General features: G+C 49.9%; 2 protein-coding genes across 3 annotated transcripts; one reads left to right on the forward strand and one right to left on the reverse strand.

Annotated features, from left to right (window-relative positions):
- Nucleotides 1–1,982: 1,982 nt before the first annotated feature.
- Nucleotides 1,983–16,897, forward strand: rhoq (ras homolog family member Q). Its single transcript, XM_066697189.1, has 5 exons — nt 1,983–2,593; nt 3,123–3,181; nt 13,675–13,839; nt 14,618–14,713; nt 15,427–16,897. Exons 1-5 carry the CDS (start codon nt 2,452–2,454, stop codon nt 15,580–15,582), a joined length of 618 nt encoding a protein of 205 aa, XP_066553286.1. The 5' UTR covers nt 1,983–2,451; the 3' UTR covers nt 15,583–16,897.
- pigf (phosphatidylinositol glycan anchor biosynthesis, class F) lies at nt 15,818–25,227 on the reverse strand. Of its 2 annotated transcripts, none has more exons than XM_066697187.1 (6): nt 24,976–25,227; nt 24,243–24,487; nt 24,067–24,158; nt 23,840–23,966; nt 22,652–22,760; nt 15,818–16,242 (listed from the first exon to the last, which is right to left on the reverse strand). In XM_066697187.1, the coding sequence occupies exons 2-6, from the start codon at nt 24,468–24,470 to the stop codon at nt 15,977–15,979; spliced, it is 822 nt and encodes a 273-aa protein (XP_066553284.1). In that variant the 5' UTR covers nt 24,471–24,487; nt 24,976–25,227; the 3' UTR covers nt 15,818–15,976. The 2 variants fall into 2 exon arrangements, with proteins under 2 accessions (XP_066553284.1, XP_066553285.1); XM_066697188.1 differs by having other exon boundaries at nt 15,920–16,242; nt 23,850–23,966; nt 24,976–25,225.

Raw genomic sequence — 25,227 nt, forward strand, 5'->3', positions numbered from 1 at the left:
GTCTGATTGCCGGGTCTGACGATGCCTGGGTGACGGGGGCCGGGCGCTCATTGGCTCATAGGTTTCTCATCAGTGCGGTCAACGGCTCCGGGGAATCGGCGGCGGCAAGGTCTGAACCCTCGTGCTTCGTGAACGTGGCGAGTCCCAGGCGGCCACACGCGTCTTCTCTGTTGCCCGAGTCCAGCAGCCCTGCCAAACAGAATTAACCATCCAGTTGCCAATAATATATACACCGATCAGCCATAACATTATGACCACCTGCCTAATATTTTGTAGGTCCCCCTGTTGCCTCCAAAACAGCCCTGACCCGTCGAGGCATGGACTCCACTAGACCTCTGAAGGTGTGCTGTGGTAGTCATGACTCATCAGACCAGGCCACCTTCCTCCATTGCTCTGTGGTCCAGTTCTGATGCTCACGTGCCCATTGTAGGCACTTTCGGCAGTGGACAGGGGTCAGCATGGGCACCCTGACTGGTCTGTGGCTACGCAGCCCCATACGCAACAAACTGCGATGCACTGTGTGTTCTGACACCTTTCTATCAGAACCAGCATTCACTTTTTCAACAATTTGAGCTACAGTAGCTCGTCTGTTGGATCGGACCACACGGGCCAGCCTTCGCTCCCCATGTGCATCAGTGAGCCTTGGCCACCCATGACCCTGTCGCCGGTTCACCGCTTTTCCTTCCTTGGACACTTTTGATCGGTACTGACCACTGCAGACCGGGAACACCCCACAAGAGCTGCAGTTTTGGAGATGCTCTGACCCAGTCGTCTACCATCACAATGTGGCCCTTGTCAAAGTCGCTCAGATCCTTACGCTGCCCATTTTTCCTGCTTCTAACACATCAACTTTGAGGATAAAATGTTCACTTTCTGCCTAATATATCCCACCCACTGACAGGCGCCATGATAACGAGATTATCAGTGTTATTCACTTCACCTGTCAGTGCTCATAATGTTATGGCTGATCGGTGTATATATATAACTGAGGTAGAAAACACGGATACTGGACCTATTATATAAGTCATCTTTAATCGAAATCGGCTGTAGCAGAAACTGAAATAACGCACTGATATTAAGTCTCTGAAGTGGAAAAATAAACCCAACCTTACAGTGCAGGTCCAGTAACGCATTAATGTTAACTGCTCGGTCAAAGAGGATATAGCTTCTGGAAATAGCAGACCCGGGTATGGACTATGGTGTTGCCGAGCCCTGTGTTTACAGATCCAGCGCCTCGGCACCGATGCGTTGCGAATGTCAGCGCTGCGCTCAGCGGGGAGCGAACAGTATGAGGTCATTGTTTAGTCACATGACCGCTGCAGCATCTGTCAGCAGTGATGCCGGCACCGGAGCAGAGCGGCCAGCTGATTGGGCTTCTCCCGGACAGTTAGGGATCATCCGCAAGTTTCACACACCGTGCACACAGAGCATCTTTTAATGCATGCATAGGGACAAACATACATGCTTTACTTTATGCATATAGACATGCATACATACAGCATGTAAATAAGCAGTTTACCGAGGCAGATACCAAAGGTTTCCAATTTCTGGACAAAACGAAAAGTCACCAAAAAACTGTTGCAGAATATTATTTGGTGATGCCGACTATGCATTGCTTTCGAATAAAGTTTATAATTTTAAACCATTTATTATGCAATATTATGATTCTATATGTGGAGGATGTTTGCTTGTGTTTCAACGCATTTAATTTACGTGGCTCTGATAAAAACAACAATGACAGGTATTTGTACAATTAAAACTCTCCCCCCCCCCCCCACTATAACAGCAGACAGGGGGCGTCGTGAGTGAGAGAAGGGCGGCTGTACTGTCTAGTCTGTTGTGATAGTAATGGCAGAAACGGCCTCCTGCACCCTCACCATGTGTCCGGCCATGGTGGGGGCTGTCTGATCTGGAAACACTAACCCCCACCCTCACCCACACACACCCACTTTGCGCCGGAGCGCCGCTGCGCCACTTTCACCGGAGTCCCTGGGTGTGGAGCCCTCACTCCGCCTCTGTCGCCAGCAGCTGCGAGGTGGCACCGGAGTCCGAGCGAGTGCCACCGGGGGAGAGAGTGGCATCACACCGGGCAGCACCGGGAGACGGGAGAAGAAGAGCACCGTGCCGGGCGAGCAGGACGGGGCTCATCGGGGGCTGGTGATGCCACTTGGCACCGGGGCTTTGTGCGCACGGACTGAGTGTGTGTGTGTGTTGCTGTGAGTGTGTCGGAGAGAGAGAGAGAGAGAGAGAGAGAGAGAGAGAGAGAGTGTGCTGGGGAACAGGAAGGAAAGCCCTCGACTGCCAAATCGGGAGGCGGGGAGGAGACATGCCAGTGGCGGTGGCTGTGCTGGGGGGCGCAGGCGGACTGGTCTGCTGCTGCTGCTGCTGCTGCTGCTGAGGACACGGACGGACACTGGGCGGCCGCAGAAACATGTTGATTTCGTGCAAACTATGGCCAACGGGACGGGCACCGTGATGCTGAAGTGCGTGGTGGTGGGCGACGGCGCGGTGGGCAAAACTTGTCTCCTCATGAGCTACGCCAACGACGCCTTCCCCGAGGAGTACGTGCCCACCGTGTTTGACCATTACGCAGGTAGGCACCTCATGGTTGACCCAACTGGGAGAAAAGGAGGGTCATTCATATATGAGTGATAAAACCCCAACCCCAGCATGGAGCAGGGGAGGTTGCCAAAGGGAAATGTCGGGTTTTGTTCAACAAAGGGAGGTTTTAAAGCTGAAATCATTTCTTTTAAGTTGTAATAACTCATAATCATCACCTTATTTAAATAGTGCATGCTTTTATAAAGATAATTCCCTTTAAAATGTTTTCACGCTATCAAACAGTTTGTATTTCTTGGGCTGTATGTGTCTGATGGTCACTAGTGTGAATTAATTAAAGATAAGTAAATAGAGCAACATGCCTGGAAACCCAAGTTCAGAATCGTCTGAAAAACTTCAAACAGGAACTTTTCTCTCCACCCCCTCCCCCTCTCCCTCTCTTCTCTGTGAGTTGCCTTCTGGAAACGGCTATCCTAATTTAAACCACTTGCATGCCTCTGTGTTGGGCTGCTGTGGAGCCTCCCCTCCGATCCCCCCAGTAATGCTTTTCCCTCTTCTTTCAGTGAGCGTGACCGTGGGAGGGAAGCAGTACCTGCTGGGCCTGTATGACACAGCTGGACAGGTACGCCACCACCTTCAGTCACCGTCCACAATGGGGGGACACTCAAAACTGACCTCACTGACTTCAAGATAAAGTGAACGTTATTTATATCTCCTTTGAGTGTAGGACTAAATAGGGTGCTGTGGCTCTTTAGTGAAGAGGTCAACAGTTTGGGTTCAGAAATGTGAAGTTGGTCAAGGTAAACACAGTGGACCTCTGTTGACACAAAGCCCAGTTCAGAACGATTCCTTTCAGCCCAAATGCTCTTAAGAAACCCTTGGATAGAATTGTATTTAGCCTATCACTAAATCACAAAGCCATATCTTTCTTTATTTAGCCTATTCATTCAACCACATGTTTTGAAATCATATCGATCATGGCCATCGCTGAGGAACTTAACCACTAAAAAAAGGAAACAAATAAAGTTAAGGTTATATTTGTAATTTAGATTTGCAGAGTCATACCTTTGAGTCGGGACTGTGTTCCAGCTCAGCTGTGGTCTTCGCTGGGGGCTGGCAGGGAGTCAGTCTGAATTGAAGGTTACATTCTTCGCTGGCGCTCTCCCGTCGTGGCGGCGCTCAGGAATGCAGGCGTTCTCTCGAGAACACAGGGCTCTAGAACCCTTGTGGCTGCTCTAGAACTGATCTTTCTTTCTTTTTAAACTTACAATGTTTTTATTTTAAATTTTTAGTCTTGTATTGCACGGAAAGCTATTTATGGCATTGCTCAAATTACACTCCATCGGATTATTTTTATAGTTGTTGTCCGACCTGCAACTCGAAGCCTCTTATAAAGTGAACGTTGCTTCCTTCTACCATCAAAACATTTGTATTTATAGTCAAGAGGAGCCTAAAGCTTCAATGAATGCAATTTCAGAACATTACGTGAGGAACGTTGTTGTGCACACTTTCTTCAAGTCTTGTCTTTTTACCGTCTCTGCGCTGAAGGACTCTGAGACTCACTGACACAGATGGTAAACCTGTAAGGGGTGTGTGAGCAGGACTCCCCAGTGGAGCAGATGGCTATTCCCATCGGCCGCTGCACCAGGACTGATCTCTCTCAGGGATGCAGTTGGCTTCACCAGCCCCCCACACCCCTCAAAGCCCCCCACAGCCCGGTTCTGTTCAGCTCTACCTTCTCACAAGCTCCAAGATTTCTGCCCTGCTCTGCAACTGTAGGGTCTTGGTATTGTTGTCATGTGGGGCTGTGGATTGCTCTCCAGGTGTTGGAGGTCCAGAAGTTGCTTATTAGTAGTAGTACATCTATTCAGTGCTTCCAGATTTAGACAGATTTAGATTTAGTCTCTTGAGAATCACAGTGTTGTGTTGCTGATACTAAGAGCATTAATTGTACGAATCGGTGGTGACGTGCGCGCGGAGGCCGTGTGTGTCTTCCACGCAGAACTGGGCGCGGAACCCTTTTCAGCTGAATCGGGAGTATTTGACCAATGGAGAAGTCGTCCAGATGCTGACTCTGAGCATTGTGGCTCGCTCGCTGCGTCGTGAAATAAGAGTTTCTTCACTTCAAAGCAAGAGGAAGTTCAAATGCACGCCCTCCCTCCTCCCCTCCATCGCCGCCACATGTAGCTCACCAGCTGCTAGCACTTATAATTACCCTGGGCTGAACGGCACAGGATTGGAGGGATAGCACAAGGTCTGCCGTAGAAGGTCTCGGTGGCTGGCTGTTCTTACACAGGGGGTCGTGCAGTTTGCTGTGTGTGTGTGTGTGTGTGTGTGTGTGTGTGTGTGCCTTCGTTAACTGGCATCGGCCGCCCGAGAGACCTCTCTCCCTCCCGAGAGTCTCAGAATGTAAATTAAGTTTTATAAATCAGGGGTTTTAAAGGAAAGGAGCAAGTCTTTATTTACCAGGTTCCTGCTCCTTCAGGGCAAAGAAATAGGCTCTGCAGCGAACTCCTCTCCTGACCAGAGCTGACCTTTGATTCATCGGGCAGATTGCAGCCGGTCCACTCGTGGGCACAGCCAATAGGGTGGCACGAATGCTGGCTATAGACTTATCCTCACATTTACATGTCAGATTGGCTGTGTGGCAGAGAAGGCAGCGAAGTTACCTGGGCACTCTTGTATTTCAAAGTGAAAATGAAAACCCGTATAGAGATGAAATCAAACAGGATTGATTTATCTTGTGATACGATGACCAAAGGAAGCGGAGAAGTCGTGTCATGAAGGGTGTGCGTGGGCGGTTGAGCGAGAAGCTTTTGTTTACTATGTTCTTCGGACCGGCGATGACTAACGGTCACGGCCACTCGCTCTGCAATTAATCTTTCAGCTCGGGCGAGGGTGTGAGTTTCTTGCTGAGTTGTTCTTGGTTAGTGTAGCAGAGAAGGATGAGTCAGAGCCGAGCGGCACACGGTGGTTCTTCGGACTGGGTTTTGTTCGGGGGAGAGAAGGACACTTACTGTAAAACGTCATGTTGAAGAGAAGCTGCAAGAATCTGCGTTGATGAATCAGCAGTTGTGGAAAGAATTGAGGAAAATAAAAAGACATTCACTTGGCAAGAGAAGAAAAGCAGCTCCTTTGTATCGAGACGCTTGTTTTTGCATCTTTAGCTGTCGGTTTTGTTAATTAAAACAGTGGCTGTCACTCGACTCTAAAAGTAACCTGACAAATTAAAGGAGGAGAGTCAAGGCGTCAGCTCTGTACCAGTCAGTTACTTTTGGTGACTGCTGCAGTGATTGAATAATTGTTTCATGCAGCAGCTCTGGTGGGCAGCGGGGCCCATGTAGCGCTCTGGAGCCCCAAGGGCAGATCAAAGCAGATCAGCTCCTCCGGGAAAATTACAGACGGGGTGCCGCCGAGGGCAGGGCCCGACTCGCAGGCTGGGGTCGAGTAAGCCAGCCCTTCTGGGGGCCCCAGCGGCAGAGACACTCGGTACTGAGAGGTTGTAGACCAGAGCCACTTTGCCGTGTCTTTGCTGGGCGCACTTAGAGCAGGTGTCTCGTACGACCACTGTCCGTCCGTCTCCTCTGAAATGCGAGGCCCTCAGTGGGGAAGCGATTTCAGTATTATTTTTATCTGGTGGTGAAGAGTTTTAGAACGTCTTTATGGCCTTCCTGTAAGTTTTTTACTTTTTATAAGTGGATGATGGAAAAACTGTGAATATTGGACAAAAATGTGCTACTTTGGAAGTCCACTGCTTGAGAAATAACCACCGATATCCCCCAGCACTGTGTGGATACGGTGAGCAGGGGTGAGATAACGGAATAACGAAAGACTCCAACCCACCCCCAGCTTCATTCATGTCACTTTACAGTGATGTGATGTATTGGAAGTCCAGGGAAAAACAAAACAGAAAAATGAGCCCTTGCATGTTACAGGTCTCCATTAGTTTGGTATAATCTCATTAAGGCACAGTGGCCTGGGGAGGCTATTACAGGGTGGATGGGATATTATTCTGACCTGGATTTGTCAGTGTGGTGCTGGCATCCAGAGAGAGGAGAATAATCCAGCGTGCTTTGGAGCAGCGAGGGGGTGGGCCATGGCTTTGTATTCATGGCGCTATAAACACCGCTGCACTTCTTAAACGCCGGAAACGAAAAGCCTGGAGAGCACATGCTGTGCAGTAACTGTCTGCTTATCATGTGCCGATGCAACTTGGCTTCTCCCAGCATCGCTACTCTCTTCCCAGCCTTGTTTTCGTAAACAGTCTTTATTAAAATCTGAGATGCGGGCGCACGTCCTCAGATCTGATCATGGCAGCACGGTCCCGGAAAAGAGTCGAACGAGGCTAAACTAATAAGGAGAGGGAAGATGCCCAGATGGCGAAGGTGCCACCCCCCCACCACGGTGATAAAGTGACTGATGAGAGACCTGGTATTGAAGAACCTATCCGCAGTGTTACAGTGTGCTTGTGTCAGTGAATGAGATGTGGAAGAGATGTACAGATTCAGAGCTCATATCCGCCAGAGATGGTGAGATATATTATACTTCCCCCGTATTGACATGCACTGTCATAAAAACAACAACAGCACATTACAGATGCATAGAAACCACCACACACTGCGACCTGCCAGACGCCAACGATCTGCCCCTGACACCGGCACGACGCTCTCCGTGCTGTCGTGTCCCGAGACTGTGTCACATGTGTAAATCACGCCAGCGTCGGCTGTGCAGTTTCAGTGACTCTCCTGTCCTTGGAGCTGCATCGTTTCGCCGTCTCTGGTGGTTACAAGTCCTCGACCCGATAAAGCGGGCGCTGAGGGGATCTTGCCGGAGGGTGGGGACTGATTTATGGTGGCGGAGATTGGATTTTTTTTATTATTGAAGCTTCCCTCGCCTTGTCAGTAGAGATTGCAATTTAAAAACAGACGAGGATTCGTGGCTCTGAAGAAGAGCACATCGAAAGGTGTCTGTTGATGTAAAGTCGTTCAATATTTTTGTGTGTAGCGATCAGATTCGTCAACATCGTGAGTTCAGTTTTTCCTCCTTTGCTGTTGTTTGCAACCTGTTCCTGAACGCCCCCACTGTCCGCTGGCCCGCACGGTGTGGGCTGGGAGCGCGTGCGTGGCTGTGGTTATTTATACATTTCTGTACGGCGCTGTTTGCAGTGTCAGGATGTGCTGTCTATTACAGGAACCCTAAGATGTAGACCTGGAGAGTGGATTTTAAGTGCTTTTCCCACCGACCATACTGTAACCCTCACTGCTCTCTGAACGAACGCAGGGTTTGATGGGGGAACGGCCGAGTGGATTGAAAGCTCTTATCCATGTGTGACGTCAAATATGCTCTTTTTTTTGTTAGCTATAGTTGGTTTCAGGGGCTGCCGGAAGAGCGGTGCAGAGATCCGCCAGCGCTGTTACGGGCTCTCTCTCCGCGAGGGACGGTGCGGTCCCTTTAAACACGATCCACGCGGCAAACTCCAGCACACGTAGTAAATCTATTTTTTGCACCCAGGGAATAGGTTGCCACTGTTGCTTTTAATCTCCTGATCCGTGGATTTGCTCTGCTTTGCCAATGTGCGGCGAGCATCAGATCCTGTCAAAATGATAGGGAACAGATACAGTAAACCTTAAAAAACAGGACAACAAAGTTAGGTATGAATTAAAGCAGTCATGGGCACCGAAATAAGGAAATAAATAGACAGGCTGGAGGAGGGCCATCCCTGTACATCCTGGGGGTCCAGTCACTGCCTGTCATGGGGGGCTGTTCCAGGGAAGGAGGAAGCATGTGTGCGACCCCTCTCTGTTGACGCTGGGGTGGCTGTGTTGTGGTGCTGAGTTCCTGCAGGCGCTCGACCTGGTGGAAATCAATTTCTGGTGTCCGGGGTCCCAGGGCAGACGGTTCTGACTGAGCTCCTGCTCTCGGGGATGTAGCTCTGCGCACGAAGGCAACAGATGGTCAATTATTCAGCGATCACAAACCTGTAGTCGTCAACTTGCATCTCGCTCTAAACCAGTGTCGTTCGTCTGCTCCTCCGGTTGCCCCGACTGTCGTGAAGGACCTGCCTGCCTCCCCTGCCAGTTCGTCCTCGTCTCACTGTAAACATTCGTTAACATTCAAGTCCGGGCCGTTAATCCGCTGTCTTCAGTACGTGCCTTCAGATTGTCTTGAAAGCCGTCGGTTTGTGTAAAAGTTGCATATGTCGCCGATTTCAGTACCGAATCAAAGTGCAAAGTTTCCTCTGGCTTCCCTCTCCCCCCGTTGCTGCTGTAGAGACAAATCAGCTTTACTTGGTTCTGTCTGCTTATGTAAGGCGATAGATTCAACTTGATAACAACACTTAGTGGCAAAATGACCCATTTTATTGCCGGATCGCACAAGAACCAGAGGAGCGGCAGGCGGCAGTGGAGCAGACGTGGTTTGCATCAGGACACAGGGATGAATTCGTGTGCGTCAGGGAGAGGAGAATTTCTGACCTTTCGCAGTCGCTTTCAAAGCAGGATTTGTCCACAACCGGCCGTGTGCGTCCAACTTAGTGTTGAATTGAGTGACATCGGTACGGTGCCAATACTGTGGACCTATGCTGGGAACAGTTTGTCTAGTGTTTGTATTGTGTTGCGCAGGCAGACAACAGACCCCATTTTCTCACTGGCAGGTGCCCCTTTATCTGTGAATCCGGCCGGGGCGGTAGGGCCGGTGAGACAGTACACACATGTGTGTATCTGCTGTGCTGCGGCCCGCGTAGCTCGGTGTCCCGGCCCCAGCTGTCCCACGGCAGCCGGTGGATGGGTGGCAGGGATGGTCCAGCCTGCAGACCGGCACCATATCCCTGGGTGCCCCCTCTCTCTCTCCGGCTGGCTGTTCCGCTGACTGAGCCGCCCTCCCAGCTTGGTGTCAAGTTGTCGGCATGCCACGCACGGACTCTCTTCCTCAGGCATGATTAACAGCCTTTAATTCATTAATTTGTATTTTATGTGTGTGTGGCGATTGTGCAGCCACATGAGTTAGTCGGCAACAGCAGAGATGATGACAGTTGTGTGTGATATCATTTCGAACTCAGCCAGCACCAGAATAGATTGCTATAGGCTTTTTTTTGTTTCCCCTTTTCTTACAAATGTACTTTTTTTGCATCCACTGTTTGCCCTCGGTCCCTGCCCCTCTGCTCCGTATCTCCCCGAAACACAGCCGGGTTTTCCCCAGGCGGATGGAGTCGGAGATACTCAATGCTTTACATGCATGAAGCAGCGAGATGACTGTGAAACGCACGATTAATGTTTCATTACTGGGGCTGCCTTAATATGCCAAGTTTTCCTAATCGCTCTGAGAATCTCTGAGCTCTGAAAAAGAAGAAAAGACATCTCCACTGGAGAGGAAAAGCAATTCAGAGAGAGAAGAGAAGGTGACATTTACTGTCCTTTGAGTCTTGCTAATCCAGGCGTGACATGTAAATCGCCGCAGAATTTTCCTGCGTCTCTGAGCGGGAACATGGTAATTGTGTTGCCCTAAACAGGAAATGTAAATATTTAATACGCCGGGGCAATCGAGTGGTATAACGTGATCGAGGGTGAATCACTCCCAGCCCCCTTATCCGAGTAGAGGAAACCAATGCGAAGGTATTGCTTTTTCACTGACCTTGGCTCTGCGTTTTGAATTATATTAAAAATAATGATATTGAGTTTGTGCTTTGAGGCGCACGCCTGCATGAAGTGGAACGTGCCGATTCAGCAGCCGTTTATGAACGCACACGTAATCGTGAGATGCTCTAAAGCGGTCGGGCTCGTTCGGTTATCCGTCTCCTCCGAAAGAAGGAATCCGTTCTGCCGGCTGCAGATGTTCTCTGGCAACGCCGTCAGACTCTTAACTTGTTCCAACCCATTTACTCGGCCTGATGGAGACGGCTCTGCGGATCCTTGTGCTTCGGGTTCGTCGAGCAGAAAGGGAGTCGTTTCCGTGTGTCAGATCGGCGGTTTGTATTTATTAACACACACATACACACGTTTTCACAGCCCACCCCCCCACAACGCCCCCCACAGATGTGCCATTAATAGCCGCTGCTTGATGGCAGCGTATGGGCCATTAGTTTGGTTTTAAACGGAAACGATTGCTGCCGTGACCGGCCTCCTGATGCTCTCCATGCATATGCGAGGAGCTGCTGGCCCGTGTAATCGCTGCGATGGGACTTTAACTGGGCTGGGGCACAGGGAACCCAGACGGTGAATCTTTTAACGGGCAACACTCACCAGAGCTGACACCGAGGATTTTCTGAATTCTCTGCAACCATCCTCTGACGAGGTTAAGGCAAGGCCGGGCCTCTTCAGCTCCCTCACTTAACGTCCGTCACACCCTTGAGACTTGCGGATTAAGTGTTTCTACTTTTATGCTGGAAGAACCTTGTTTTAAATTCAGGGCACAAGGCTGAACGCCACGTTAAATAAAAACGACCAGGGCATTCCTGAGGATTTCCTCGGGGTGGTACCCTATATATCATGGATGAGGGGTTCTGAGCCAAGCCCACAATAAGCAGTTTCCCCCCTTCATTGTCCATTTACCACCCCGTCACTGGGTGAGTGGAGTGGACACACAATCACACACAGAGCAGGAGTTTATAAATTACAGCACTCAGTCCTGCCAAGCGATGCTGAACGCTCTTGTGAATCCATTCAGCCCGGGGTGAAAATTGCACCAGGCGTCGAAAAAATAATAACAAGCAAATCAATCAGCTTTGGAAATAAAATGCAAATGGGCTCAGTGGACAGCATCCCAAACGGCAGGCTTATTTTGATGTAATATTTTATCCCTTTGAGGATGTGCTTCAAATACACAAAGGATAGTGACTCTGGTGGTCTTTCCTTTACTTATCGTCTTCCCCTTTGAACCACTGTGTTTTGTGTGTGTGTGAGTTTATAATTCTTAGACACTGTAGTTGTAGCTGTAGATGCTCTAGTGTTAAGTACTGCCCAGGGAAGATAAACCAATAAACAAACACATCTGAAGCACACTGGTTGCACCCTAGTGGGGACCCGTGCTGCTGCAGTGCATGCTGGGGAGGCACGGTATAAGATGTCCTCCTGGGCGCCCCCTCTCCACTGGCAGCACTTGAAAGAGTCTCGATGTCTCTGTGATGCAGGTGGGAGACGCCCGGGCCCCACTCGGGACGTGCCATCGGCCTTCCTGGCTGTTTAGGCTCTAATTTGGTTTGCTCCGCGGCCCTGAGGCAGGCAGGCAATTATGACTTCCTGCTCCACTGTGATCAAAGCGTTTGTGTTGACAAGCGCTCTCTGGGCGACTCGTAACATCAGATAAGTGCTGCCGACTGAGTGAAGTGAATACAGGGTGGAACTGTAACCCCAGCCGTCTGTGTGTGTGTCTGTCTGTGTGTGTGTGTGCGTCTGCGCATCTGCGTGTGTGTGTGTCTGTGCATCTGCGTGTGTGTCTGTCTGTGTGTGTGTGTGTGTGTGTGTGTGTGTGTGTGTGTGTCTCTGCGCATCTGCGTGTGTGTGTGTGTGTGTGTGTGTGTGTGTGTGTGTGTGCGTGTCCGTCTGTGCTCCACTGCGCGTACCTCGGTCAGAAATTAAAGTTTCGAACTGTTCCGCAGTGTGCATCTCTCCTGTCCCCTGATCTGTCTCTGTGGAGTCGTGACTCTGGTCTGGGTCGTCTCGGGGACAGACTGGTGACGAGTCTGTGGTCCTGAGAGTCTGGGGATAGAGGTGGCGTTCAGGACGAGCTCCTCTAGGTTCATCCAGGCGTCGGTTAAAGCCATAGATCTGGAGGCTGTTAAAGGCCCCTGCAGGCATCTGCCATTTCTCATCACGTTTTAACGGCTGACTTTTACATCCCTCCCGCCCTTCCACGAAGCCCATATCGTGTGGCGGGCAGCACAGTTCTGGAAATGCTTCGGCAGGCTGAGCCGGGAAAGAGGAACCGTCGCGGACAGGGCAGGCCTGAGGAAGCCAGACGGGCGAGACTCTCAGGGTCGGCGCGATTCTGTGCGTCTTGTCTGACGAAGCAGACACACCCGACCGAGCCGCCCTGACATCTGTCCAGACTTCTGCAGTGATAGGTTTCCCTTTTCAGGCTTTAGTCGAGACGGTGTCTAGCGATCACTGGCTTTTGGGAATCAATACTGGCACGATTGATACCTAACGCTCAGCCGGTCACCTGCAGGGACCTCCCTCCTGCCTGTGACCTCTATCTGCCCCCTCTCTCCAGCTTTCTCGTAATGCACGTTCGCTCCTTAAAAAGAGGCTTCAGGGATTCGGGAATCACTATCAATAAAGGAACCCGCACCCTGTAGCTGCTCACAATATCAGCACATAAGCGGCTGTGTTTGCGGACTTTTATTTTTATTATTTAAACTGCTACTAAAACAATCAAGTCTTCATCTGGCTGTTAAGACATACCTCTGCCTGGAGCAGTGGGAAATGACTTGCAGTTCAGTGTTGGCGTTTATTATGGTTTTAAAATGACATCACAACAGGCTTCACTGTCACTGACTCGCTGTTAATTGCAGGTGTGTTGCTGCGTCTGTTTTTCTTTGTTGACTCTTTCGTCTCCAGCATTTAGACTGATTAAATGATTGGTCATTTGAGCTGAACAACAGCTTTGTGTGCCAGCGGAAAAGGAGGATTTAATCCCAATATAATATCTAGCTCGTTGTTTCGCAGTATTTGTCTCCATGTTTTCCACCACACTGGGTTACATTTTAAACTACAGTAACCTTTGCACGGGTGCTGTAGGGAAACTGCTTTTAAAAGAAGTTCGGTTTTTCTGTCCTAACTGTCACAGGAAGTGGAATTCGAGCTCAGACTCTTTAAATAGGCGTCGCGGCTCAGCGAGTGGCATTGCGCTGCTGTGAAAGTGCCCTCTGTGCCGCTGCTTGCTCGGATTGAAAAGCATTACAGATCTATATGTGTGATCAATCCGGAAGGCGAATCCTGTCCTTCTGCGTCTGCGATCGGCCGGACGGTAGAGCAGAGCCCCACAAGGACACTGTATAGCGCCTCTCAGCCTCGTCAAACGCACGTTTTAAAAGCTTGAGCGTGACTGGGTCTGGGTCTAGTGGAGAAGGTCTCTGTCCTCTGATGTGCCCGTGTCTTGTATTTCTCCCGTCTCCCCCAGGAGGACTACGACCGCCTGAGGCCGCTGTCCTACCCGATGACTGATGTCTTCCTCATCTGCTTCTCCGTGGTGAACCCGGCCTCCTTCCAGAACGTGCGGGAGGAGTGGGTGCCGGAGCTGCGGGAGTATGCGCCGAGCGTGCCGTTCCTGCTCATCGGCACACAGGCGAGTCCCGAGATACGCTGCTTTGTCACAAACGCGAAGAAGTGCGTCTCAAGTTTTTAGACGAACACAATTTGTCATCTAAGCCTTCGAGTCAACATTCACTGCTATAGCAACCTGCTATTTTTGTCATACAGACTTCGCATGTGGGTGTCACTGCGTTCCTCAGCAACGGGATTTCAGAGACCTCAGAAACCGGCAGAGGGGGTTCAGCTGTCCTCCTCTCCGCTGGATGTCTATGGCCGTTTCGTAAGAGCCGTCTAAATTTAGTCTGGAGCAAAGCTGCCTACTGATGTGACACCGATCGTTCGGCGATGCCATCACAGGTCTCTGAGCTGAATGGCGAGTCTGTCTGACAGCCAGAGCGGAGCCCGGACCGGATGTCAGAAAAACACGCTCTTGTTTCTTCTGATGTATTACAAGCGCCTTACGTTTGAAAGTGCAGATTTCATTGTGTGTGTGTGTATGTGTGTGGGGCAGAGAAGAAAAACAGCCCGCCGTTTATAAAAACTCAAGACTGGTGGGCTGCGAGTGGTGCCAAACTGATCCAGTCAAACATCTCGGGCTGGAATTTTAATTGGAAACAGAGAGCGCTGGCGTGCCGGGAGGGTGGTGGCGGCCGAGACCCTCCCAGTGAACCGAACAGCAGTCGGGGGGTGACCGCCTCTCGGAGCGCAGGAGAGAGAGGCCAGGAACATTTTCCAAGAGCTGCGGACGTTCCCGAGGGCTCGCTGCTAAATGGGGACTAACGGTTGTCATTTGTGCCCGTTCTCTTTTCCAGATCGACCTCCGGGACGACCCCAAGACCATAGCGAAGCTGAATGACATGAAGGAGAAGCCCATCGCCATAGAGCAGGGCCAGAAACTCGCCAAGGAGGTGAGGCAGCCGGTCCACGTCCCCCTCCGTCCGCAGATGCCGCCGTGGAGGGTTTGGTCACACGGCACAGCGCAGGCGGCGGCCGGGGAGTCTTGGTTGGGGTGGTGGGAAGAAACGAGAATTGAAACCCAGGAGTTAATTTTAGACATGTAGGAATTTCACACATCTGGTAAAACTGAAACGGACGTAGAATCAAATCATTTGGGGGAAGAAAATCAGCCCAGAGGAGCTGAGGTAAACATATGAACCAATTAAATGAATTCCTGCAGGCGAGGGGGTGTGAGGGGGACATGCCTCGAGAACAACGTTGTGCTGAAGCGCGGAGAGAAGACGTGTCAGGTGGTTTCTCCCGTGAACCCACGCGGATTACCCCCGTAAAGGGGAGCGGGAGTCAAAGGGCCCTGATGGGCGGTGCTGCGGCAGGGTTTAATGCCGGTACGTCAGGCCTCTCCTGGCAGCGCTTATTTAACAGCACGGGGGGCGGGACTAAGCGTCTGTGTCGAAGCTGGACGGTCAAAGCTGGATCGATATTTCGTCATTCCCTGCCCCCAACAAGAACCCCCTTCCGAGCTCACACAGCGGACGCATTGAAGTAAAACCTCTGTTCCACGGTGTTGGGTATGAAAGCAGCCCAGCAGACCTAATAGTTGAAGTAATGCCTATATAGCGCCTTTACTTTCGTGTTTATTTTAATAGCGCTCTCTCTCTCTCAGATCGGCGCCTGCTGTTACGTGGAGTGCTCCGCCTTGACGCAGAAGGGGCTCAAGACGGTCTTCGACGAAGCCATCATCGCCATCCTCACCCCGAAGAAGAACGCGCTGAAGAGGCGGCTGGGCTCCCGCTGCATCAACTGCTGCCTGATCACGTGAGGGCGCGCCGGGGGGGGGCGAGGGAAGAGCGACGCAGGACGCGGGACGATGACAACGGGACGCACCGCTCGGGGGGGTCTTCGGGGAGGACCCGCACAACTGATCCACAGCACAAAGTGAACGTCGCTCCGGGCGGCCTGGACCGCTATTCAGGAGGATCGGCGACAGAGAAAAACTGTTTTATCTGTAAAGAGACAATACTAAGGAGAAAAATAACCAAAGCAGCACAAACGCATTCATACACAGACTTTTATTTCCTTAAAAAAGTACATTCTTTCCAGGTTCCAGAACCTATTAAAACCAACAACTGTGTTCTCTCAACATTCACTCAAAATGCCTCCTATCCTCACCTCCTAGGGTCTGGTTTTATAAATAAGCAATCGGTCGGATTAATTTACAAGCAGCAGTTTAAAAAAGAAAAACTCTCTTGGCAAACCTGACGCTGATTTGAAAGGAGTACAAAGAAAAAAAAAACAACAACCAAAACACAAAGACCGTGACACCGGAGTGTGCCCCGGCCCGTCTGGGCCTCTCGGCGCCGGCCGCCTACTTGCTCTTGTACGTCAGCTGCTTCCGGTGCCAGTGGATCCAGACCGGCGCCAGCACCAGGCCGGTCAGGAAGCCGATCGTGGCGCTCAGAGTGCAGGAGATGGGCCAGACCTGTGGGGACGCCCCCCCAAGACACACAACAGAAAATGAGCACAACCTGTTTATCGCACACCCTGTTTATCGCACACCCCCACACTTTCAACCAACCCTCTGTTCCGTTGTTGCTTTTTAAACACTTTCTAAACTCTTTTCTTTGGCGAACTTCATTTTCGTGACGACGCTTCCTCCGGACAGACTCCTTCATGAGACCAGAGGGACGGCCGGGGACGACGCCTACTTGCTTTCGAGTTTTGACCGGAGTTGGATATTCGTATTTTCCGTGTGTATGACATGATGGAGGCCTTGTGTATCTGCCTGTGACCCCCATCCCCTAGCCCTGCTTCTGGGGGGCTTCTGCAGACCACCCTGGATGCCTGCAGCCACTGTGAGTCCTGACCGCCATCTCTACTGGGCCAGACTCTGTGAGGGCTTTGGGCTAAGATGCGATCTGCCTTCTCGTGGAGTCGCAATCTGCTTTTAAAGACATTGCACAGAGTAACCGCCTGAACACTAATTGCTGTACTTTCTACTTTGTTTCTAAGCTGTTTGCACATTAAACGCAGTGACGGATCGGTTACGGTTTGAGCAGCACAGCAAAAATAATCACCACCTTCTGTGTTTTTCCTAGGAAGCATCAGATCCAAATAAAGGTGTATATCATTTTAAATGCTGTCGCCCCTTTTCTCTCGTGTTATTATTGATAACTGTACATTGTTTGAGCACCGCTGTGGGGGGGGGCGGGGGGTGCACGAGGGCAGCAGTCCTGAATAATTCACAGCACTTCTGACAGAGCCTTCCTGTTCCAGACGTCACCCGGAGATCTGAGACGAGGTAAAGGTCAGGTCGCCATTCAGCTCTGAAGGGGTTAACGGCAGCGAGCGATGAGAGAGGAACTAATTACAATCTGAACAAACTCCCCAGCGATGTGGCTGAAGAGACAATGTGGGAACATTCAAAAACAGACTGGATAGGATCCTTGATCACTTAGTTATTAATGGACACCAAACGAGCACCATGGGGCGAATGGGCTCCTCTCCATTGGACACTGTGTTATCTTCGTACATCTGCAGCATTTATCAAAGATCTTAACCCCCCCCAAGAGTGAACCTGTGTCCCCCGAGAAGATCCCACACATATTTTAATACCGGGTATAAGAAAAATGAAGTAAAATGACACTTTAAAGTGATGTGTCTTTGTTCAATCAAACCCGTATAATCTTGTGTCTGGTTCCTAATGATGTTGTTCAACGACATGCCAATTCTCTTCAGTAAGAATTAATGGATTATTTAGATACTCATCACATACACAACCCCAGGCTCTTCTGCCGCTCTGGTGGCCAGCACCGGTACTGCGGCTCTGAGGGGCATCACTTAGCCACAGTTATCAGCAAATAAAATTGTTGTTTTTTTACTTTTAAAATTATCTTTGAGTGTCACTGAGCTGGTTTTATTAATAGGCTCTTTTGCTTCATGCTCTTAAGTAAACATGCCAGGTGTTTTGTCCATCCCTGCCCTCTCCTATCGCTCATGGATGGGAAGCCATGCCCAAACGTATTGTTCGGTCTTCGTTCCCTCGGTTTGCCGCCATTGCAGCAGGGCAGCAGGGCTCTGGATTCAGCCACATCAATTAGAGATGAGCTGAAAGGCCGCTGCTTGGTACCCTGGGACGATCACAGCCCGAGCTTCAGAGGCAGAGCATATACGAAACAGAATTAAATGAAGAAATAATAATAACAGGATGGCGTCTGCAAATGCAGCCAGTGCACAATTTCCTTAAAGGAAGAAAGCAGAACGAGATCCGTGCCGAGCTGAGAACAGACTCCACACAACTCGCTCTGCCCTCTCGCTCGTTTATTCCTCACCCTTCAGGGCCGCGCTGTTTTATTGCTCATTAAGCGCTCGTTAGAGTGCAGGGAGGCAGAGCAGAGCAACCGAACTCCATAGATCACCCCCCCGCGCTGCCAGCGCTCTTAAAGGGACAGAGCCAGCGGCCGCGGTATAAACCCGGAGCCCCGAAGCGCCGGGGGAGTGTGAACAGGACTCGCACACCTACGCAACTCCACATCTCTGCACTGCGAGCTTTCCGTTCCACAGGGAACACAAAAATAAGATCCAAAAACAGACAGGAGCTTCAGAAATCTGCATGTAGTCACAGCAATAATGAAACTCTGAAGCAGATACTGCTCATCCGTTCTCTGAAATGAAACTGCCTGCATACAGATCGCACAGATCGTACAGATCGTGTCTGTCTCTCCTCTTCAGTTTTGTTTCGAACAGCCTGCAGTGTGTGTTTATGATGTTGCTGCAGGAGAGCGGCGCAGAAAGCTGCTACACGGGCTACACACACACATTCAACATTTGTTTCCAATTCACCAGTTATTCTTAATACGTCATTAACATTTCCTTCAGTGGAATTTGAGATGTAATCTACCTTTGGCATGCTACAGTTTTTGGTATCACAAGGAGTTTGTTTTCTGTAAAGTTGCTTTAATCTTTTCTCTGCAATTCAATTATTTTGTCAATTTCCCTATCGTCTTTTATCTGCTTTTTGAATCTTCCCCCTTTGTCTCCCTCACAGCCTCCCTATCGTAGTGAGGCAGACAACACTGGCAGACCCTCATCTTTGTTGCTGCAACTTTCTCCTTCGGGTTATTAGAACATAAGAATATAAGACAGTGTCCAGTCGAGAGAAGGCCATTCGCCCCATCGCGCTCGTTTGGTGTCCATTAATAACTGAGTGATCAAGGATCCTATCCAGTCTGTTTCTGAATGTTCCCAAATTGTCTCTTCAGCCACATCGCTGGGGAGTTTGTTCAGATTGTGACGCCTCTCTGTGTGAAGAAGTGTCTCCTGTTTTCTGTCTCGAATGCCTTGAAGCCCAATTTCCATTTGTGTCCCCGGGTCCGTGTGTCCCTGCTGATCTGGAAAAGCTCTGGTTTGATGTGGTCGATGCCTTTCATGATTTTGAAGACTTGGATCAAGTCCCCACGTAGTCTCCTCTGTTCCAGGGTGAAAAGGTTCAGGTCCTCAGTCTCTCAGTAGGACATTCCCTTCAGACCTGGAATAAGTCTGGTTGCTCTCCTCTGAACTGCCTCTAGAGCAGCGATATCTTTCTTGAAGTGTGGAGCCCAGAACTGTCCACAGTATCCAGATGAGCTCTAACTAGTGCATTGTACAGTCTGAACATTACAATTAAGGCAGATAAAACGAAATGAGCAATGCTAAGACTGGTCTGAAACTAGGAAAACAAGCAGATGGCTGCCTCTCACCTGTACTCTCCTGTGCGTGTTTGTGGCAACTTGTAAATACTGCTGATCTGGAAAAGCTCCTCTGGTTGGATGATTTATTGTGCTTGGATAACGAAAAGCTTGTCTTATGGTGGAATTCGTGTGAATACTGGACTCTCTGTTCCTGTTGTGAATTGTGACGGCACAGTTGGACACTCAACAACCCCAGCTCATCAGACACGAACAGTAACATTTGGTGGCGTGCGGCCGAGTAAACAATGTGTGTGCGACAGATGCAAGTCTTTTCCAGATAGCCTGAGTCACCGTTTGCAGTCTGGTCGGGCGCCGTGGGTCGGCCCTAATTCACTGACGAGTCTATGGCATCGGGGGGGAGGCGCGGTGACAGAGCGGAGGTCAGAGCTGGCGGAGGCGGGAGGGCAGTTCAGTCTGTCTCTGGGTTGGTTATTATCCAGTCTGCACTGCAGGCCTCCATCCACCACAGAGGAGGCACTGCCTGCATCTTTAATAACGATGATGGCGGTGGCAAGATGAAGTTGAAAACTAGCCACCGCACCAGAAGACACCTCAGCAAGAAGGAACAGCAGAGTAGGGGCCTCTGTGGCTCCCAGGTGCCGCGCTTTGCACTGGCTGTAATAAGATCAGAGGTAGCCGTCACCGGCAGGACAACTGGCAGCCCCCCTAGGTGAGCCGGGCACAGAATGGGCACTGGCACAGCACGGCCTGGCACTCGGCCTGAGAGGCCTCTGCCCATTCCTCCGCAGCATAACCACCACCAAGGAGACCTGTTACTGCGCTTCACTTGGAATGAAACTCGGCCAACAACCGGGCCCTCAGCTAGAGGGGCAACAGAGACGGAAAGGGCCGAAATACTCCAGAGCACAGCGATTTGACGAGCAGGACACCTTCAAAAGCTTTTAACTACTTTTACCGCCATCCATTCACGTCGAACGGCTTATTCCATTTAGGTCTCGTCAATGGCTGCCGAGGGCCCAACACGGGGAATGCGATTGACTTTAATTGAGCCTCTCATGTTCAGCCGAGTGCTAATAACCGCTAGCACCCGGAGCAAACCTTGCAGCCGCCAGAGTGGCGGAGTAACACATTAATCAGCACAAAACCCTGAGTAAGAAAGAGACGGTACACCAGCGAAAGCGAAATACCAAACATACAAAATACAGTTTCTTGCTTGTGTATTATCCTTCAGAGGCACATTTTCACATCATGTACTAATGATACTTGGGGACTTGATTCAAGTCTTCAAAATCATGAAGGGCATCGACCACATCAAACCAGAGGAGTTTTTCCAGATCAGCAGAACGAGCACGATGAGCGAATGGCCTCCTCTCGACTGGACACTGTCTCATGTCCTATACTCTACTCTACCCAATGGCAGATTCACAGTCTGTCAGCCGTCGTGGTGCTGCGGTCTCGGTGATCTCACTTTCAAATAATTATCTTTTAATTCGAGTTTCTTAAGAAGAATGCAGAGCGTGAAAAAGGAAACGTGGGGTTGAGCAAGCAAGCGCCTAGAAACCGGGAGATCATGCAGATTTCAGAGAAATAAATACAGCAATAAAACGAGACAGAGGGAAAATAACTATAGTACGTGTTGTGTGGTTCCTGCAGATGTCTGTGCACACGGTACGTAGGACCCACACAACACACAATGATGTCTATAGTACTATAATATCAGCCTCTGTAGAAGCAAAGTTCCCTTTTCTTAGTTTCCGAGACATTTATAAAGCACAGAACCACTGTCTCCTCTGATACTCAGAAGCACAAACTAAAAAAAAAAACATTCTGCATGCTTAGCACAAACTCCAGTCCTGGTTGCTAACACACTGCGGTAAACACGAGATAAAGGTATCAACCATCTTTATTTACAAGGGCAAGTGTTGTTACGCGAAGGAAGGAAAGGAAAAAAACAAAGTGTCAGTTTTCTGTATGCAGAGTTCTTCACGGCTGCGGCTAATGGCGGTGTCTTAAGGATCGACCGACACGCGTGGAGCTCAACGTGCCCGAGTGGCTGTGGTCAGAAGCCATATCCTCTGAGCACTGCGCTGCGACACGTGTACAGTGCGAGCTCGGCCGGCTGTGCACTGTACGCCGTGCAGGGGAGGTTGTGCAACGATGTCACAGTGATCGACGCCACGGTCACGCTCACTGTGTGTGGAAACACTTTCATCAGAAGACTATACATTCACCACACGCACATTAAATGTCCGTATCTTTGCACGAACTCGGTTGTAGTGTGTCTAATGAGCCCGAGAAGTAAACGGAAGTATTTACAAGCTTTTCGTTATCCAAGCACAATAAATCATCCAACCAGAGGAGCTTTTCCAGATCAGCAGTATTTACAAGTTGCCACAAACACGCACAGGAGAGTACAGGTGAGAGGCAGCCATCTGCTTGTTTTCCTAGTTTCAGACCAGTCTTAGCATTGCTCATTTCGTTTTATCTGCCTTAATTGTAATGTTCAGACTGTACAATGCACTAGTTAGAGCTCATCTGGATACTGTGGACAGTTCTGGGCTCCACACTTCAAGAAAGATATCGCTGCTCTAGAGGCAGTTCAGAGGAGAGCAACCAGACTTATTCCAGGTCTGAAGGGAAAGTCCTACTGAGAGACTGAGGACCTGAACCTTTTCACCCTGGAACAGAGGAGACTACGTGGGGACTTGATCCAAGTCTTCAACATCATGAAAGGCATCGACCACATCAAACCAGAGCTTTTCCAGATCAGCAGGGACACACACACCCGGGGACACAAATGGAAATTGGGCTTCAAGGCATTCAAGACAGAAAACAGGAGACACTTCTTCACACAGAGAGGCGTCACAATCTGAACAAACTCCCCAGCGATGTGGCTGGAGAGACAATTTGGGAACATTCAAAAACAGACTGGATAGGATCCTTGGATGCACTTAGTTATTAATGGACACCAAACGAGCACGATGGGGCGAATGGCCTCCTCTCGATTGGACACTGTCTTATGTTCATATGTTTCTTAGACACACCATTTTCCCATCATGCACCTGACCTGTGCTCTAAAGCTCAATCGTGCTCCTGCCAACCAACGTTGTCGTCTATATTCCGCCCATCTTTCCCTGTGCAGTGCTGAATATTGCCGTGGCGCAGTGTGGGTGTGAGGTTGTGCAGAGGGCGTGTACTGACCTGCCAGGGCCGGTCCCAGTCCAGGGGAATGGGGAAGGCCCCGAGCCAGGCTCCGATCACGCTGCAGGCTGTGGTGATCTGCAGGCTGGTGTCCCACACCGACATCGCCCTGCAAACACACAGAGACAGCACAGTCAGACACCCTGGCCTCCGGCACAGCAATACGCACCGACACCGGGGGCACCCAGAGAGACCTGCAGCACCTGGGCGTGCAAGGGCATCCTGCACACAACCGAGGGGCTGGTACTGCGGCTGCTCCTGGCAGCTCCTCCAAAGCAGCTGCTCGAACGGATACAGACGGCCCTTTATAGAAACCCCCAGGGACGAGCATTAGTATTCAAACACTTAACGAGGAGCGAAGCTGGAAAGTGCTCCCGAATGACTGCATGGAGGGAGGGAATCAAGCTTATTATTTTGTTTTTTGTAGTGGATGAAGCCAAACTATTGTACTGCAAAACACAACACAAACCACATTTATAGCTGCAATATAATAGATCTATAGCACTTTTGTATTGAACTGCTTCCCAGCACATGAAGTCATCAGACATTTTGCTTTCCCTTCACCAAACAGTTTTTCCACCAGATTTCAAGAGACTGAGATGTGCTGACTCTTTATTTATAGAGAGAATCTCGATCACCGTTTCCCTTTATTGGATGGAGAAGCGAGCTGAAAAAAAACCCAACTGTCGTCTAGTTTCCATTCTTAAACCATCTCTCTACTGTCGTGTTACACCTTCCAATAAACCGTTCCAGTAAACCAAAAAAAAGCTGCATTATTAAGTGACACGAATTAATTAATTAATCAGATGAACAACAAGAATGAAAGCGTTTGCTTGGTAAGCAGTTAAAATTCAGAAATACTTGTGCTAGCATCCCCCCTAGTGACAACATTGAATATAGCACCTTTCAAATTAATGCTGTCACAAAGTGTTAATTCATCTCTCTCCTGCCTGTCCTGCAATCTTGACTTGTCAATTATTCGTACAATAAAGTAATGCATGCATGCAAAACCCACATCGTTTACTGTGATCTGGGATACTGCCACATCTTTCTTTCATGTTATTAAATAGATCTGCACTGGCCGGTCATTAGGTGTAATTGTTCTCTGATCGCAAGTTGCATGTTCCTCTGAAAGCTAAGTGCGTCTGCCAGTGCGTCAACAGGGAGAGAGAGTGCGCGAGCACGCACACACACACACCCGTCCCGGCTGAAGACGCGGATCCAGGCCTGCACGTTGGGCCCCAGCAGGCACAGGCAGCGCAGCGTGGTGAGGGTGGACAGCAGCACCGCGAAGGAGAACGTCTCCAGAGCCGACCTGAGAAGACACAACACCAGACTCACACGGGGGCCGAGAGGTGCCTGCACGTGCACAGCATCACGCCAGGAGGACGAGGCAGACGCGAGGCCGTACTCACTCCAACAGGGGGGCTCCGTACAGGACCACGACGGCGTGGAAGAGGAGGCAAGAGAGGACGAAATACAGGCAGGAGAGGAAGGCTTTGTTCAGCTGCAGGGAACAAAAAAGGAATACGCTTATGAGCAATTAACAGCTTCAAAATATGAGCAGGCGAGTCTGGTGATGTTTCCTAACCTTGGAGCTCAGCGTGTTCTTCTTGGACGGAGGACTGACCCCCAGCAGCCAGTAGATGGTGATGTTAACAGAAGCCACAGCCCCGCACACGGAGTAGAGCCACAGCAGGTGGGTCCCGTACACCGAGAAGCCCTGGACCAGCAGCACCGGCAGCAGCGTGGCCAGCAGCACCGCGGCCGCAATGATGGCGTGGGCAGAGATCATGCCCTTCACCTCGATGTCCTTCATACTCACTGGCCGTTTGCCTGCAAGAAACCCATCTTACTGGACAGCAGTTTACTGTGTGCTCCTGAAATTCACTTACAAACACAACACACAGACGCGCTCCCATGCATGTTCACCGCCGGCACACTTTTGTATCCGCAACACAAAGCCATGCATCCTATTGCTCGTTCCTTTATATTGTCAAAGTCTGCACATACATGCAGTAAGAATATATATCAATGCGCTATTAGCTAGCTACACAACTGCGATTCGTACTATTGTTGTTGAACTGCATTTTTATTTTATTTGCATGACTGTGTGTAACTTTGTTGTATCGTGATATGTATATGCTCAAATCTCAACCACAGTTGCACCCAGTGCAACTGCCCCATGATCAATGAAAAAGTAATGTACTGTGTCAAATAAATACATCAAACATCAATTCCTGGGAATTTAATTAATCAGATAATACACGTGCACATAAACAAACGCATAGAAAATAGTTAATCGCTTTACTTTAATTACTTACCCTTTCGGTGGATGAACTACGGGTAGCAGTAGGTCAATACCATTCAATTCGCGGAGGCACACAGCTACAGACAAACGCAGTTGTATCTGCGGAACGGAACTGATTGAGAGATTAATCTAGTTGTTTTTCTTTTACATGTTTAATCGCAGTTGAGCTCTAACCATATTAGACCCGTTTATATATTTATTTATTTTAAGCGCGTCACTTTCCTCACCGCTTCCGCTCTACTCTGTTCTGCGCAAGGTCAGTGTA

Source organism: Amia ocellicauda, chromosome 23 (assembly GCF_036373705.1).
Source record: "Amia ocellicauda isolate fAmiCal2 chromosome 23, fAmiCal2.hap1, whole genome shotgun sequence".
Classification (NCBI taxonomy): domain Eukaryota; kingdom Metazoa; phylum Chordata; class Actinopteri; order Amiiformes; family Amiidae; genus Amia; species Amia ocellicauda.

What these genes read in the sequence shown, in the direction of transcription:
- pigf (XM_066697187.1), bottom strand. Translation starts at nt 24,470, where the DNA reads ATGAAGGACATCGAGGTGAAGGGCATGATCTCTGCCCACGCCATCATT. An exon ending in AGAACACGCTGAGCTCCAAG is followed by an intron (nt 24,159 to 24,242) that starts GTTAGGAAACAT and finishes TGTTCCCTGCAG; the next exon opens with CTGAACAAAGCCTTCCTCTC. An exon ending in TACGGAGCCCCCCTGTTGGA is followed by an intron (nt 23,967 to 24,066) that starts GTGAGTACGGCC and finishes GTGTCTTCTCAG; the next exon opens with GTCGGCTCTGGAGACGTTCT.
- rhoq (XM_066697189.1), top strand. Translation starts at nt 2,452, where the DNA reads ATGGCCAACGGGACGGGCACCGTGATGCTGAAGTGCGTGGTGGTGGGC. An exon ending in TCCTGCTCATCGGCACACAG is followed by an intron (nt 13,840 to 14,617) that starts GCGAGTCCCGAG and finishes TCTCTTTTCCAG; the next exon opens with ATCGACCTCCGGGACGACCC. An exon ending in GCCAGAAACTCGCCAAGGAG is followed by an intron (nt 14,714 to 15,426) that starts GTGAGGCAGCCG and finishes TCTCTCTCTCAG; the next exon opens with ATCGGCGCCTGCTGTTACGT.